Here is a 17387-nt window from a genome sequence, read left to right on the forward strand (position 1 = left end):
TTACATATTATATGAAACTCTATTCTAATTCTATTTTCCCATTGAGGAGGTGGAGTGATATTTCTAGTGATGAGCACGGTGTGATGTCATGATGATTTGTTCCAGATGTTCAGTTGACCAATCAGATCTTGGGGGGCGGAGCTACTGGTTGTATAATTCATATTTATTCCGAAATATAGAACATTTTAAGGAGTTCGCAATCTTTCCAGTGGCAATGTCGTCGAGCTGCTTCACTGCCAGTTGGACTGCAGGAATTTAAACAACTTAACTGACAGATAAGACACCAATCATGCAACAAGAACAGACACTGTGAGTCCAAACCAGAGATGCACATTTCTTGGAGATAACCAGTGCAGTGAGGGCTGTTAAATATAAATCAGACATTGAATTGTTGGTTAATTAATCAGTCCCGCCAGGATTTCAAAATGTTTTTTTGTGATTGTTTTGATCAAAAATGTTTGATGTTACGGTGGATTTTCTGAAAAATTGTGATGTAATTTGTGGAGTTTTAAGTGATTTTTTTTTTTTTTTTTTAAATTGCAGGAATTAGAAAATATTGCAAAGTTCAGAAAGAAAAAAATAATTTTTAAGCACCACCTGATAAAGCAATAAATGTGTAATCACTTCCTGTGATAATAATCCTGCTGCACATCAGAAATATTTTAGTTCTCGTCTTTTTTTATGTATTTATTGAACTTAGAGAACCGTGGAGATAAAAGCTCCTAAAAGGTCCTAAAAGCTCTTAAAAGGTCCTAAAAGCTGCGTATGTTTCCAGAACAGACCATCTGTGACTGGAATATAGAAACAAGGACTACATCAGCCTTTCAAAATAAGAGCTTTAGATGCTGTTTAATTCATGTTCATTCAACACATAGACCTGCTGGATGAAACAAACAGAGAGACGCCTCTGACAACTGGACGTGTGGAGAAAACTCATTTAACATCCAGTAATATGGAATCACTTCCTTTGATCACAAACATTTAATCATCATTTTAATGTGAAGAACACAATTTCCGATAAACCTGTTTAAATTTAGTTTTTTTTTTTTCTCAAATTTCCTTCTTCTGGGTAATGAAAGGAGGCAAAACTGTGCTGATTGTAAATGAGGAGTTATTTTTGGTAATAGAGCAAGTTTTGCTTGCAAATAGTTTGTGCTGTTAATACTTTCAGCACAGAATTGAAAAAAATTGCTGGCTCAGCTTGCTCCTGGAGGGACTGATCACAGTTTTGACTGATTTAAACAAGTCTAAACAAATGCCAAGGATATTTATACTGATTACTTTAGAAAGTTTGAATGTCACTTAGATTTCAATACGTTGGAATTACATGATGAAAAAAGGCTTTCCCGCTGGAAGAACACTTTGGGCGATGATTCAAAATGTCATGAAGTTTGACTGGTGTCACTGAGAGGTGCATGTAGGGTTAATACGAGAGACTCCGCCGCTCCGGCACCTCTGTGACTTCAGAGCAGCTGAACCAGTTGTTTCTCAGCGGTTCTGATTGCTGTGACTGTCGGTGGGCGTTGCCGGGCCCTGCGGTGTCAGTCCGATAAGATGTCCTGGAAGGTTTGGTTCTGGCTGAAAGTGGATCACAGAGGCAGTGATTAATCCAACCTCTCTGTGGTCTTCTATTAGGTAAACATCGTTAAACGGCTTCTTTTTTGTCCGTTGTGTGTTCATTGTTGTAATTTCCTACTTTGTGCTGCAGCCTTGCAGACACAGTTAATACAGCTGCTGTGTTTTAGTCATTAAAAACATGAAACTTCCTGTTTATTCTGGAACTACTTGACTTTAACCATCGACTTCAATGACGGCGATTCGTGGAAGCGGTGGGAAACAGCCGTTACTTGTGCTGTGATATCTTCATCACAGCTTCTACTGAGGGACGTTTTTGCTTGAAAATTCACAAGACTTTTGCTGTTTGAATCTGCGTTGATTACTTGCATTGTGATTTCCTGGAGGGACAGATTATCTGAGGTTATGTGACACTTCAGGAGCTACAGATGGCCTCAGCAGGACGTCCTCTGGAGAAAGCGTGTTTGATGTTTGCATCTCTTACAGGACTTCGTTAAAGGTCACTTTCCCATTCATTCTTGAAGCCTGAACAGCTCTGAACTAAGAAGCCAGCCTCTGTGTCATGGACTGACCATTCATGGCTGTGTCAGTCCAGAGTCGATCGCGCACTAAAATCATCACCCATTAACAAAAGCCCATTCATGGGTATAAATGAGCCTCATTAGAAGAGCTTTTTCACTCTCCATCGCTTCAACACAAACAGACAGGAAACTACGAACAGACGCAGACACACTCGACTTCCAGTGAAGCAGAAGGCTGTTGAAGGGATGTTCCTGTTACTCTGCCAGAGTTTTACTTGATTATCTGGCAGCTATGGGTGAAAATCATACTGCAACTTTCAGCTCTTGCAATTAGAAAACATCTTCATCTCAATACGCCAGTGAAAAGAGTCCAGGAACAGAAGAGCGCCTGTCGAGGGTTGGACTGAGTTCAGGGTCAGAGAAGAGCCGTTATATTTAGACCTGATGAGATCAAAGCCTCTCATCTCACTCTTTTAACCTCTATAATAAGAAAAGATTATCTTACAGGAGCCAGCCTTGTGTGCTGAATGAGATAAAGGACAACTTTTATGTGTTGATGGAAAGAAGAGAAAATCCATCAGCAGAAATGCAGCAACCTTTCAAAGGTTCTGGAAGGGAGTGAGAGCTGATTGTACATCTGAATTTCAACCCATTCAAAGGTCATATGGCTTCAAGTGATCACCTGAACCAGCTGTCTGTTGAAGTTACTACTTCCTTAAAGTTGTATAAGCTTCATCGTCATGGTAACAAACAGTAACAAGCCAAACCATCCACCCAAATGGCCCCTCACATTATACGGATGTCATCTGAACTGCATCACTTCTCTGGGACACCTGATTGTGGTTATTTATACCACCGATACTTCACACCATAACTGTGCAGTCTCATTAAAATTCACTTCCATAAAAAGTGTGATATAAGAACCGTCCGTCAAAGCAGCACAGAGAAATTTCTTAACATTTGGACGGTCACTGCCTACATTTCCTTCATCACAACAAACAGGTTCTCTGTGTAAGAGCCTCCCTGTATGGCCTCGTCTTGTCCACACCAACCATCCACCATCAGTGATGTCATCAACCATCAGTGATGTCATCGTTGGTTTGTGAACGTTATGAATCCTCCAGTTCAGATTCTGTCCGTCACCATCTTGATAGTTCGGAGTGGTTTGGAGCAGGAAGTGACCATATTTGGACGAGCTGGGGGAGGAGGCATTGATCAGAGATGAGGTTCGAATCCATGAGGTGTAAAAGTTGTTCTTGAGTTGTTTTTTGTTCCCAGACCGTTGGACCTTTTTTTTTTTTCATTCAGTTTCATTCTCCTATAAACCACATGGTTGAAAGCATTCAGCAAGTTTAATTTCCTCCACTAAAGGATAAGCGTGTAACTGGCACGCCTTGATGTCGCCAAGCGTGGCTATCCCACGTTGTGCTGTAGTAGACGGGCGTGTCTATTTCACGCTTTGCTGTGATACCGGGTTGGAAGGGAATCACATTATTGAACAGTGTCAGGAGGAATGAAGTTCAGTCCATTGTTTCTCATTTATTTAGTATTCAAACAACGGTGAAAAGCTCCAGAGGACGAGGAGGGCAAAGCTCTGAATGTGTCTTCAAAATAAACGTGATATAAAATCAGTAATCCTCTGTTCAGCTGCGGTGCGTTCACGGTCTGTAAGATCAAGGTAACTTAAAGCAGCGAAGAAGTCAGCACAGGATTTCCAGCCTGAATCATCGCCTGCCCTCATACGGCCGCTCTGATCCATATTTATTGGACCCGACCTTGAAGATGTTTCAGAAACCCTGCTTACGTATTAGTGGTGAGCCACCGACGCAGAACGAATCCGTCCTCCATGTCAACAAACCTCAGCTTTGATTTCTGACCTGCTGCAGAGGACTACTTTCTGTAAAGATAATCTGTCCCACACTGTAGCAGCTGCTTTCTTCTCCTCCTCCTCCTCCTCCTCCTTCTCCTCCGGTACCGTGCCGGCCCGGGGGATGGTGCCCTCCTCGTATTATTATTATTATCCCGACGCCGGCTCCTCTGAAGCGAGCCGGTGATCCAGCATGAACCGGCCACTGCAGCGTGTTATGAGTGTGTGAAGGCCGTCCTGACACTCTGCTTCCACTGGTGTGTAAACTCAATTAGAGGGGCTGCTGTACGGCCACGACTCAGTAACTTCACAGCAGGACAACCTGACTCTCTGTCTGTCTGTGTGTGTGTGTGTGTGTGTGTGTGTGTGTGTGTGTGTGTGTGTGTGTGTGTGTGTGTGTGTGTGTGTGTGTGTGTGTGTGTGTGTGTGTGTGTGTGTGTGTGTGTGTGTGTGTGTGTGTGGCCTAATATGGAAGTGGTCCACTTTCGGGATGACAAATCCTGCTCTGTCAGACAAACTCATGGAAAAAGCCCCTGGTGTTGTTCCCACTGAGCTTCATCAGAGCATCAGAACTGTTTGCTGCCCTGCAGAGAGCACAGTTGGATGTTATGTTGTCGGTGATCAGCTGTGTTTTGAGTCGGTTATCTTGGTGTTAAGTCTCTCGATGGTACTTGGTCTCCCTCACTGAACGGAGACTCTGTGTTTACGTCTTTTCACTCACTGTGAAAGTGAACAGGAAGATTTGCAGTGGAAAAAACTCGGCTCATTTTGAATGACTGAAAGAGAGCAGATTCCTAAACCCTTATTTAACTTGCTTAATGGAGAAGTTCAATGTTTTTTTTGTCTGTCTTAAAACAACGTGTACATAAATACATTGAGAATATTTGCTAACTTATTGTTTCTGTGTCTGTTTCAGTGTTCAGATCACAGACTGTTTCTAAAAGAGTTCGTAGCTTCAGGTCTGTAAAATGGTTCTGATCCAGAAGCGTCTTCAGCTGCAATACCAGCGAGTGCCACTAGAGGTCGGCTCCAAAAAGCCTCCGGCTCCATAGACTCCCATTCAACTTCTCTCATCAAATCCAAAGTGAATCAAATGTGTCCATCAGTTATCTCGGTGTTGTTAGCTAAAGTCACTCCTTCTTATTAGTTTTCTGGAGGTCCATCTGAAAATAATCCCTCATTCATTAGAAAAGAAGATTCAAGAAGACCTGTTTTTGGGGGCGTGTCTGTTTGATTGACAGGCCTGTGGTGCAGTCAGGTTACAGCTATCGGTGGGTGGGACATAGTATCGTCAGGTTTCCAATCAGATCGGTCAGATCCACCTCTGGCTCCTCCCCCAGCTCGTCCAAATATGGTCACTTCCTGCTGCAAACCGCTCCGAACTAGCAAAGATGGTGACGGACAGAATCTGAACTGGAGGATTCATAATGTTCACAAACCAACGGGTGAGCCGGAAGCTACGAACACTTTTACACACAGTCTGTGGTCGTCACCTTGGAAACAGCAGGTGACATAAACACACGCTGAGCACCTGCAACTGTCTGAATTTAGAAGTGATGATGAAATCAGAGAGTGTTGGGAGAAATAAAATACTATTAAATGATTGAGATATCAGTGTTATGAAATTAAAGAAAATGGTTGAGTATGATTTGTTGATTTTGTGGTGGAGCTACGACCACTGACTGTTTTAATGCAGCGCTAAATTACTAATGATCCGATGACTTGTACGTTATTTCTCTGTGACAAACCCCAGACGGTTATCACCTCAGTCAATGTGACAGCTGTTTTTAACAACTCATCAACTAAATGGTCAAAAATCCGTGATTTCAGTTGTGAAGAGAAAATAAGAGCAAAGACTGCATTAAAATAACTGGAATACACCCTGGAACAACGGTTTACTGTTCCACGTGTGTTTTCATCTGACAACATTATCAACATAAAAGCATACATATACAGGAAACTATTTACTAAAGATAAACAACAAAAAGAAACACAATCTCGTCAAGAATTTTTTTTTTCAATACAAAATAAATGCAAAAGAATTTTCAGCAAAATAAACAATACAAATAAAGAACATAAACCAGACAATAAAAAGCAAAAATCCAAACTCACACGAAACAAAACCGGAGACATGAGACAAGAGAAAGTAGAAATAAACATTAAAAACTATATTAAAGCAACATGCAAACACTTCTGAATAATTGTAAACTTTGTGTGACTTGCTCTGGTGAAGTTTCACGTAGCGATGTGAGTGTAAATGTGTGTAACGTGTGTGTGTGTGTGTGTGTGTGTGTGTGTGATTTTTAATGTGTGTGTGATTTGTGTGTGATTTGTGATGTGTGTGTGTGATCTTTGTGTGTGTGTGTGTGTGTGTGTGTGTCTGTGCGACGCTCCTCAGGGAAACACACACCGCTGCCACTTCTGCTGTCTCGGCCTCTAAGTGGCTCTAAAAGCCTGCAGGAGACACCACTAATCTTAATGCTGGATCGTCTCACTCTCACACAATGCAAGAGGCCTGGACACACACACACACACACACACACACACACACACACACACACACACACACACACACACGGTGTGTGTGTGTGTGTGTGTGTGTGTGTGTGTGTGTGTGTGTGTGTGTGTGTGTCTCTGGGGAGCCCTCTAAATGCCACATGGCAGTTATTTCCACCCAGTCTCAGTGTGAAGCTCCGTCCTGATAATCAGTCTCTCCTGCTTTACACTCGTCATTCAAAAAACCCGTCATGCATGCTCAGTGACTGCTGCGAAAAATCACAGTGAAATTATCATTAATATTCAAGTGGAGTGGAATCTATGAACAATCCCTTCTGTGAGTTCAGGAGGAGGACGGGTGTCCCCGTCACTCTGGAACTCTTCAGTCCAGGTTTAATCCAAGTATCAACTGGATCTGACCGATCTGATAGGAAACCTGACGATACTACGTCCCGCCCACCGATAGCTGTAACCTGACTGCACCACAGGCCTGTCAATCAAACAGACACGCCCCCAAAAACAGGTCTTCTTGAATCTTCTTTTCTAATGAATGAGGGATTATTTTCAGATGGACCTCCAGAAAACTAATAAGAAGGAGTGACTTTAGCTAACAACACCGAGATAACTGATGGACACATTTGATTCACTTTGGATTTGATGAGAGAAGTTGAATGGGAGTCTATGGAGCCGGAGGCTTTTTGGAGCCGACCTCTAGTGGCACTCGCTGGTATTGCAGCTGAAGACACTTCTGGATCAGAACCATTTTGTACTCAACACTTTTATAACCAGTCTGTGGTTTTTATCTCTGGGAGTGACTCAGAGACTTTATTTAAGTGTGTAAACGTTGTCGATTCTCATATTTTCATATTTATACCATCTACCATGATACTGATTCACTGATATTTCTTTTGTGTGTGTGTGTGTGTGTGTGTGTGTGTGTGTGTGTGTGTTCAGTGTTCAGACAGTCAGCCCCAGACGGCGGTGTTCCTGCCTGAGTTCCTCCTCTCCCCTCAGGGTAGCTTCATGGAGGACGCTACAGAGGATCAGTTTCTCACCTACAGATACGACGACCAGGTCAGTGATCGTCTCTCTACTGCTGCTGGACCGCCGATGAAACTGAAAGGAAGAATAAAATAGTCTGGAGGCTGTTCTCTCCTCGAAACATAAACACACGATTTAAATGGGAGGGAGCTTCTTCTGATCGTCTTAAAAACCCAAATGAAAAGTTATTTAATGACCGTTTTTATTCTTTATATTTGAATGTGCTGCTGTGAACATGTTGTTCAACATCTGTTTCAAACTCTTTGACTTGGGGGAGATTCATCCTGCTTCAGTTTGTCCCTTTGTGATGACATCACATCAGACATGTATTTAAGAAACAGAAACGGTATAGGTGTGTGTGTGTGTGTGTGTGTGTGTGTGTGTGTGTGTGTGTGTGTGTGTGTGTGTGTGTGTGTGTGTGTGTGTCTGTCTGCGGACATGCAGACACAACTACTACTTCAGTGTAGATCAGAAGCCACAGGTTGAACAACAGGTGGAGGACTGTAGCATCCTCCTCCTCCTCGTGACCTTGAACGCATGCTGGTTTGCTGTTTCCTGGTTTGTCTGTTGTCCTCAGTGAACAGCAGCCAGCTGCTTTGTTCAGGAGCCGAACTTTGAGCTCTTTATTCTTTGTGCACAGGCGTCTGTTAGGATGTTAGCGATGATCCTCCAGTTTCTGATGGCTGCAGCGTTTCAGGCCGGAGGATTACATGGAGTTGCTTTTTCATCAAACTGTCGTTGTGAGTTTGAGTGACATGGTAAAACTTGTGTGTCACATGGTCTTTATACCTCCGTAGATCCTCTGCTTTCTCTTTTAAAGAACATTTAAATACTGCTTAAATCCCTGCAGGTTATTTTCAGTGTGATTTCACTACTTTCACTTTGCAGCTCATATCTTGGTCGCTGTTGTTCAACCATTCAAGCTTCACCATGTTTTTTTAGGACAGTCGAGGCTATCCAGATCTTTCATCATGTAATTGCTAATACTCTGATTTTTTTATATTAGCCTTTACATCAATGAAAAAAAAAATAATCTTATGAGATTATGTTTTCACATGTACCTCACCATAAAATATTCTGTGATAAGTGTTGATAACTCGGCTGTCGTGTCGGCACACAATCTGTTATTAGTATTATTTTTTCATACAAAGTGGGATGTAATGTGAGCTCTATGTTGGAGACCGTACAGACGTCAGCTGTGATTTCAAAACTGGATTCACTCAAAACTCTTTGTCTTTCAGAGAAACGACGGGCGTCATCAGAAAGGCTCAGTTCTGCTGTTTATGTTGATGTTCAGGACGTTATGAAGCGATCGGGGGCTTCGGGAATTATTCAGTTATTAGTCACATGATCCCGCGTCACATAACATTGACTTGGGTTTAAGTTTCACGCTTAAAGAAATGTGTGACTTTCACGCTTAGACAGGACAAAGCGTGTCTATTTCACGCTTCGCCGTGATATCGGCTTGAACGAAGATGTGACTTCATCTCTGTGATGAAAACTCGCAGCGCTTTTCAACCTAGAAGATCGGGCAGGAAGTCGGATGCAATTTCTGTCCATTAGGTTGTAAACGTTCATTTTGAAAATCCACAGAAATACTTAATATTTGATCATTTTTACACATCAGGCTCATCCAGTTCGCCCACTTTGTGCCAGGTCTGTTGGTATTTGGGCACAAATAGTGATTTATTTAGATCATCAGATGCAGAAAGGTGTAAATGAAATAGAAGTCGTTTAGTCATTGCTTTGGAACACGATGAGTATGTTGGTTTAGATTTTGCGATCAGAGCTGTTACTCGTGTATTTTAGTGAATGCACACTTTAAAAACACCATCTTACATTATTGATGCACATCAGCACAGAGCGAGTATTTCATGACAAAAATACATTTTACAAGTTTGATCACAGAAGCTTTCATGGCTGCTGGCTCGGCTGGTGGAGGAGCTGGATTTAAGTCCTGCATTTTAACAGCTCTGTACGTAGGTGCTGGCACGAAACAGTTTGGGTCTCATACTGCATTCCTGCTGAGTTCTGTGTGCCGTCACGACGACAGAGAGGTAATTTCTGCTGTTTGAAAAAAAAAAAAAAATGCAAATTGTTCTGAGAGCTTTTCTCTACTTTTTATGGCACAGTGAGAATTAAGCCTCTGTATGGTGTGTCAGAGAGTCTGGACACACACGCACGCACGCACGCACGCACGCACGCACACGCACGCACGCACACACACACACACACACACACACACACACACACACACACACACACACACACACACACTCAATGCAGCCATTCTTCTCCAGTACTTCTGTAATTATGGAGATTTTTTTCCTTCTTTTTGATTTAATAAAGCTGCACGGTGCAGGAACGCGATCCGTCTGGCACCGGAGTCCAGTTAACGAGGAGATCTCTCCGGACACATCCACAGAAATCAGGTTCAGAACTTTAGATCACGCTGTGTTGTGAAAACCTTTCAGCCAACAAACATCATCAAATGTCTCCCGATGAGACAGGAAGCCCGTTTGGAGAGAATGAGCTGTGCGGGCCTCGGCAGGGTTGTTGGTGCACCGCCGCGTGCCGCAGCACAAACGCTGAGGATGACATTATGTTGCTGCGAGGACATTTCTGAACGCAGTCTGGTGCACGAAGCACTCACATCCACCGGCCTTCAGCCTGCAGGGAGGAGTGAGATTCCTTCTATAAATGTCCCTCGTTTTTTTTTTTCTTTTCCTGCTTTTTACTTGCAGAAGAAATGGACTCTTTTGAAACATTTAACAGGGCTCTCTTATTCGCTTCATGCGTTTTCAGGTCCGAGTGTCATTGGAGGGTGAATGTTTAGCTGACAGGGAATCAGGCAAAAACAGGAGTTCTCTGGGTGCATTGATGAAGCTTTAGTGGCATGTTTGTGGTAGTTTTATTACATACAGTAATACATCTAACTGTGTCCTTCCTCTCATTCATAACACTCACTATCGGACACTCTTTCCTTTCATCAAGTGTAGATGAACATGGAGGAATGTACACTGGTTAGTCCAAGAAGATCTGGTTAAAGCACATCATTCAGTGTATTTTTACGTGTCTGCCTTATTTCAGTTGATCTGTTTTCTGCTGCTCGTCATGGAGGCAGCAGCTCCGTCCAGACATCCCTCTGCACATTTTCTCCTTCTGAATCACACTTGTTTTTACTTTTAATACATACTACATACTAACCTTACACAGTACGTACTGTTACATATAGTATGTATACTGGTATGTATGATGCACCTTGGACTTTGACCTCCTGGTCATATCCGTTGCAATCCAGTGTTGTTGGAACATGGTTTGTTCGCTGCTTTAATTTTTTGTTTTGTATACCATTGTGATTATTATGTGAACTTGGTGTCTTTATCAACCATCAGTGATGTCATCATCCAGCAGTGATGTCATCAACCATCAGTGATGTCATCGTTGGTTTGAGAACGTTATGAATCCTCCAGTTCAGATTCTGTCCGTCACCATCTTTGCTAGTTCGGAGCGGTTTGGAGCAGGAAGTGACCATATTTGGACGAGCTGGGGGAGGAGCCAGCGGTGGATCTGACCGATCTGATTGGAAACCTGACGATACTACGTCCCGCCCACCGATAGCTGTAACCTGACTGCACCACAGGCCTGTCAATCAAACAGACATGCCCCCAAAAACAGGTATTTTTGAGTTTTATATCAATTCTGTGGTTTTATATCCAGTCTGTAGTTTTATATCCAGTCTGTAGTTTTATACCCAGTCTGTAGTTTTATATCCAGTCTGTAGTTTTATTTCCAGTCTGTAGTTTTATATCCAGTCTGTGTTTTATATCCAGTCTGTAGATTTACATCCAGTCTGTGGTTTTATATCCAGTCTGTAGTTTTATATCCAGTCTGTGTTTTATACCCAGTCTGTAGTTGTATATCCAGTCTGTAGTTTTATATCCAGTCTGTAGTTTTATATCATCTGTGGTTTTATAACCAGTCTGTGATTTTATATCCAGTCTGTAGTTTTATGTCGTCTGTGGTTTTTTCCAGTCTGTAGTTTTATATCGTCTGTGGTTTTATATCCAGTCTGTAGTTTTATATCGTCTGTGGTTTTATATCCAGTCTGTAGTTTTATATCAGTCTGTGGTTTTATATCCAGTCTGTGATTTTATATCCAGTCTGTAGTTTATATCTAGTCTGTGGTTTTATATCCAGTCTGTAGTTGTATATCCAGTCTGCGGTTTTATATTCAGTCTGTGGTTTTATATCCAGTCTGTGGTTTATATCTAGTCTATGGTTTTATATCCAGTCTGTGATTTTATATCCAGTCTGTAGTTTATATCTAGTCTGTGGGTTTATATCCAGTCTGTAGTTTTAAATCCAGTCTGTAGTTGTATATCCAGTCTGCGGTTTTATATTCAGTCTGTGGTTTTATATCCAGTCTGTGGTTTTATATCCAGTCTGTAGTTTATATCTAGTCTATGGTTTTATATCCAGTCTGTGATTTTAAATGCAGGCTGTGGTTTTATGTCGTCTGTGGTTTTATATCCAGTCTGTGGTTTTATATCCAGTCTGTGATTTTATATCCAGTCTGTAGTTTTATGTCGTCTGTGGTTTTTTCCAGTCTGTAGTTTTATATCATCTGTGGTTTTATATCCAGTCTGTAGTTTTATATCGTCTGTGGTTTTATATCCAGTCTGTAGTTTTATATCTAGTCTGTGGTTTATATCCAGTCTTTAGTTTTTTTTTTAGAAAGCAGGAAATAAAACGTGACTTGTGCAACTTCAGACTCTATCAGCTGCTTGTTGTAAGTTCCTGCTGTAAACAGCAGTAAAAGATAGAGGAGATTATCAGGATCACATGTTATCAGGATCACATGTTACCAGGATCACGTTATCAGGATCATGTTATCAGGATCACATGTTATCAGGATCACATGTTACCAGGGTCACGTTATCAGGATCACATGTTACCAGGATCACATGTTACCAGGATCACATGTTATCAGGATCACGTTATCAGGATCACATGTTATCAGGATCACATGTTACCAGGATCACATGTTACCAGGATCACGTTATCAGGATCACATGTTACCAGGATCACATGTTACCAGGATCACATGTTATCAGGATCACATGCTATCAGGATCACATGTTACCAGGATCACGTTATCAGGATCACATGTTACCAGGATCACATGTTACCAGGATCACATGTGATCAGGATCACATGTTACCAGGATCACGTTATCAGGATCACATGTTATCAGGACCACACGTTACCAGGACCACACGTTACCAGGGTCACACGTTACCAGGATCACGTTACCAGGATCACGTTATCAGGATCACGTTATCAGGGTCACATGTTACCAGGATCACATGTTACCAGGATCACATGTTATCAGGATCACATGTTACCACGATCACATGTTATCAGGATCACATGTTACCACGATCACATGTTATCAGGATCACGTTACCAGGATCACGTTATCAGGATCACATGTTACCAGGATCACGTTATCAGGATCACGTTATCAGGATCACATGTTATCAGGATCACATGTTACTAGGATCACATGTTATCAGGATCACATGTTATCAGGATCACATGTTACCAGGATCACGTTATCAGGATCACATGTTACCAGGATCACGTTATCAGGATCACGTTATCAGGATCACATGTTATCAGGATCACATGTTACTAGGATCACATGTTATCAGGATCACATGTTATCAGGACCACATGTTACCAGGACCACATGTTACCAGGATCACATGTTACCAGGATCACGTTACCAGGATCACGTTATCAGGGTCACATGTTATCAGGATCACATGTTATCAGGATCACATGTTACCAGGATCACATGTTACCAGGATCACATGTTACCAGGATCACATGTTACCAGGATCACGTTATCAGGATCACATGTTATCAGGATCACATGTTACCAGGATCACGTTATCAGGATCACATGTTACCGGGATCACGTGTTATCAGGATCGCGTTATCAGGATCACGTTATCAGGATCACATGTTACCAGGATCACATGTTACCAGGACCACATGTTACCAGGACCACATGTTACCAGGATCACATGTTATCAGGATCACGTTGTCAGGATCACATGTTATCAGGATCACATGTTATCAGGATCACGTTATCAGGATCACATGTTATCAGGATCACGTTCTGTTGCTTCACTTCAAAGCCTCCCGTTTTTCTCCAAGTTAGTTTTGAAAGAGGCTTTAAAGAGGCAGACATGATAATAACATGTAATCCTGATAATAACATTTAATCCTGATAATAACATGTAATCCTGATAATAACATGTGATCCTGATAATAACACGTAACCCTGATAATAACATGTAATCCTGATAATAACACGTGATCCTGATAATAACACGTGATCCTGATAATAACATGTTATCCTGATAATAACATATAATCCTGATAATAACATGTTATCCTGATAATAACATGTGATCCTGATAATACCACGTAATCCTGGTAATAACATGTGATCCTGATAATAACATGTAACCCTGATAATAACATGTACTCCTGATAATACCACGTAATCCTGATAATAACACGTGATCCTGATAATAACATGATCCTGATAATAACGTGATCCTGATGATAACATGTGATCTTTGTATATCCTCTGGAAGCATAAGTTGGTTTCCTTTCCTCATCCTGTCTACCTTGATCAGGTCTCAGGTGGTTGTACCCATCATTCTACCTCTTCCTGTCACCCCTGTCTGATGGTATGATGACCACGTCCTCATATCCAGAACTACTGCTAGCTGAACTGGGCTATCACCTGAGCAAAGTCGATACCAGTCACCTCAATCCCTTTCTATTTGAATTACGTCCCCCTGGTGGTTCATGCTGTCTGTGACTGGCTCACATTATCTTCCAACAGTTTGAGTATTGTTAGCCTCATTAGCAGGTTGGGCTACGAAGTTTTGTTTGTAATTCCATTTATTTATTATCACAATTGATGACGATGTCCTTGTTCTCCTTTATGAAACCACAGTTTCTGAGTGAATGTGGCTCATGATATCGTATTTCTAGAATGGCCTATGTTTGGTCATCATTAAGCTTCACTGCCATCCTGTGGATTTTAAGATGTGTGCATCTGTAAAAGCCAGTTAAAAACATTTGTATTCTGACAGGCTATTGGTTAGCCTCTTTATACAGCTTATATTTGTTGTATTATCCTTTTACCGGCTCATCTCTCTGTGTCCTCGTCTGTTTGCTGTTATTTGGGTTTTAATTGAGATTTGACTGTTTTTGTGATTTTAACTGTTCAAAAAAATCATGCTGTTTGTGGGCTGTTTTATTACAGTCAAGCAATTTATGATTTTATATCTATGAAAGGTGCTCCACAAATTAACTTAAAAACATACTGACTCACTAATAGGCCAAATGTCTGATCTCACAATGGTAATGAAAGCAACGAGTAATTAGTGGATCATCCCGGGGTTTGGAGACACTGCTACACCCTTCCATTAAGGTAGTTGTTCTGTACTCATACTGACAAACAAACAAACAAACAAACAAATAAACAATCTTGCAGTGAAAAACATCACCTCCTCGACGGAGATAATAAAGATGTTGGAAGCTGAGCTGATTGAAGGAGCACACTCAGAGATGAGTCACCGAACACATCACGACCTTTGCTTTGTGTATCGGCGTCTCCTGAATTCCCCTAACATGAGACGTCTGCAGCTGTCTGCCTCATTTATATAACCAATCAAGATCCAGTCACAATTAAATTATTGTTATTATGATCCTAAAACTATAAAACTACATTTATAGGACAGAACAGCAAAGTAATAAAAGCTGTGGTGTTTTTTTTCTGATTCATTCAACCGAACTGAACTCTGTTAAATATGTGAACAACAGGAAGTGATGTAACATGAAGAACGACAGTGAAACAGAACTCATTTAATGTTGGAAAACTGTGTGTGTGTGTGTGTGTGTGTGTGTGTGTGTGTGTGTGTGTGTGTGTGTGTGTGTGTGTGTGTGTGTGTGTGTGTGTGTTTGATGCCTGCCATTATAAATGTAGTGGGAGTGTCTCCCTATCGTCTGCCTTTAGCAAAGTAGCCTCAGATACTGATTCACATTAAACACTGTAAACATGTCCGAGTCCAAACCGGCTCACGTACTTCGTTTCTCTGGATTATATAAAAACAATGTGAGCAGGAGTTGAGAAAACTCTGACACGTGAGGCTCTTGGCGCTCTGATGTGGGTTCCTGATGGAGGTCTGAGCCACGAACAGAGAACATGATGCAGCTCCAAAGCTCTTCTCTGTCTCTGAATGTTTTATATTCTCTGCACTCGTCTCTGCTGGCTGCAGCTGCTTTAACACCGTCTCCTGTCTGGAGCAGCTGAGGTAAAAAGTGTCTTAACTTCTGTTTTATCGTGCAGCCTTGATGCATTAGTCGGAATACACAGGGATGAAAAAAAAAGCATCTGTTATGAGAATAACGTCCGGTCGTTCTGCTTTACCTGCGTCGGGCGGTGCGAGGCGCTCCGAGACGCTCCCAGACTAATAACTGTCATTTCTCCGAGGTCCAAACACACAAATAAATCTGCAGCTCTACACGCTGCTCGTCTCCGCTGCGTTTCAGGGGAGGCGTCTGCTTCCATCCTGTCTGAGTGGAGCAGATTTTAAAAGGTGATTTGAAGAGGAGGATGAAGCCCAGAGAGGAAAGTGAGATGTGGGCCGAGTTCTGTTGGATCGTAATCCAACCATCAAAATGTTCACAGGGTGGTGCAGTGTTCCCGTTCTACATGAGAATAGGAATGTTGTCATCCTGCGTTAAGCTTGAGATGTACAACCTGAAGTTATGACCGAGTCCCTGCAGAGATGTCCTTCCTGTCATGTCCTCATGTTTATGAAAAGTGTCTCTTCAGAACAAACTGCTGACACAGCAGTGACACATCTGCACCTTTAAAGTTGCTGTCCACAGGAGTTGTTCCGTCAGACACGGAGGAGCCTCAGCAGTCATCTGGAGGCGCGTTTGTGTTCGATGATGACGTTCAATAATTCTCCTTCACCTTCTGCTGTGATCAAACTAACTCCTGAGAGAATAGCTACAGTCCCTCCTGGAGTGTTTTTGCAATCACATTTTTGTTTATTTTGTGGCGGATTTTCTAAAAAAATTGCGACGTGATTTGTGCAGTTTGAAGTGAGTTTTTTGCAGGAAATTGCAGGACAAAATTGCAAGTCGTTGCAAGTGAATTGTTTGGTCTTTGAAATGACAAAAAAGGTTCAAAAATGTTGACCAGTGTTTTCCAAAGCCAGCGAAACTTAAATGTGTCACTTTGGCTGTAGCTCAAATCTCACTTCTGTCATATCCAGATTGATTTTTGAAAGTCTGAACAGCAGGAAACTGCATAAAATGTGATTTTTACAATCCAGACCACAGAAGAAGAACGGAAGTTTGAAATGATTCAAGTCAGATTTCTGCAAATGCGTCTCGGTCGGGATGCTCTGCTGGGCAGAACCGATGCAACAACAACAACAACAGTCCACGGAAAGAAGCTGAAATAAACTCTCTACTGCAGCTTCCATGTTAGGAAGCCGTGTCATGCAGATAGGTTGGTGATGTCTGGACACACCAAATCTGATCCGTTTAGTGGCAAATAACAGAGCGGACAGTCTGTCCCAAAGATGTGATCTATGACACCACAGTCTGAACGCAGACTTAGTTAGAACTTCAGAACAAAGATTTCTATGGACTCGTGTTTTTAAGATTTTAGCACCGTGTCGTGTTAAAACCGAACCGGTCATCTTCAAACAGAAAGCCCTTAGCTCCGCCCCGAACCTCCGTCCTGACCCTTCTCTCCACTGCTCGCTGTGTGGAGGTCA

At 41.9% G+C, this 17387-nt stretch overlaps 1 protein-coding gene across 3 annotated transcripts in view; it reads left to right on the plus strand.

Moving 5' to 3' along the window:
• The window catches only part of adamtsl3 (ADAMTS-like 3), a 183190-nt gene that overhangs the window by 13058 nt on the left and 152745 nt on the right, over nucleotides 1-17387 (plus strand). For all 3 annotated transcript variants that reach the window (XM_069711465.1, XM_069711466.1, XM_069711467.1), the window contains exon 3: nucleotides 7414-7533. In XM_069711465.1, the coding sequence (XP_069567566.1) occupies nucleotides 7414-7533 (120 nt within the window). The remainder of the gene's footprint in view (nucleotides 1-7413; nucleotides 7534-17387) is intronic.

This window comes from Brachyistius frenatus, unplaced genomic scaffold, assembly GCF_029030835.1.
Source record: "Brachyistius frenatus isolate BFR_SWC_R1_liver_20210118 unplaced genomic scaffold, ASM2903083v1 Contig_100, whole genome shotgun sequence".
Lineage (NCBI taxonomy): Eukaryota > Metazoa > Chordata > Actinopteri > Embiotocidae > Brachyistius > Brachyistius frenatus.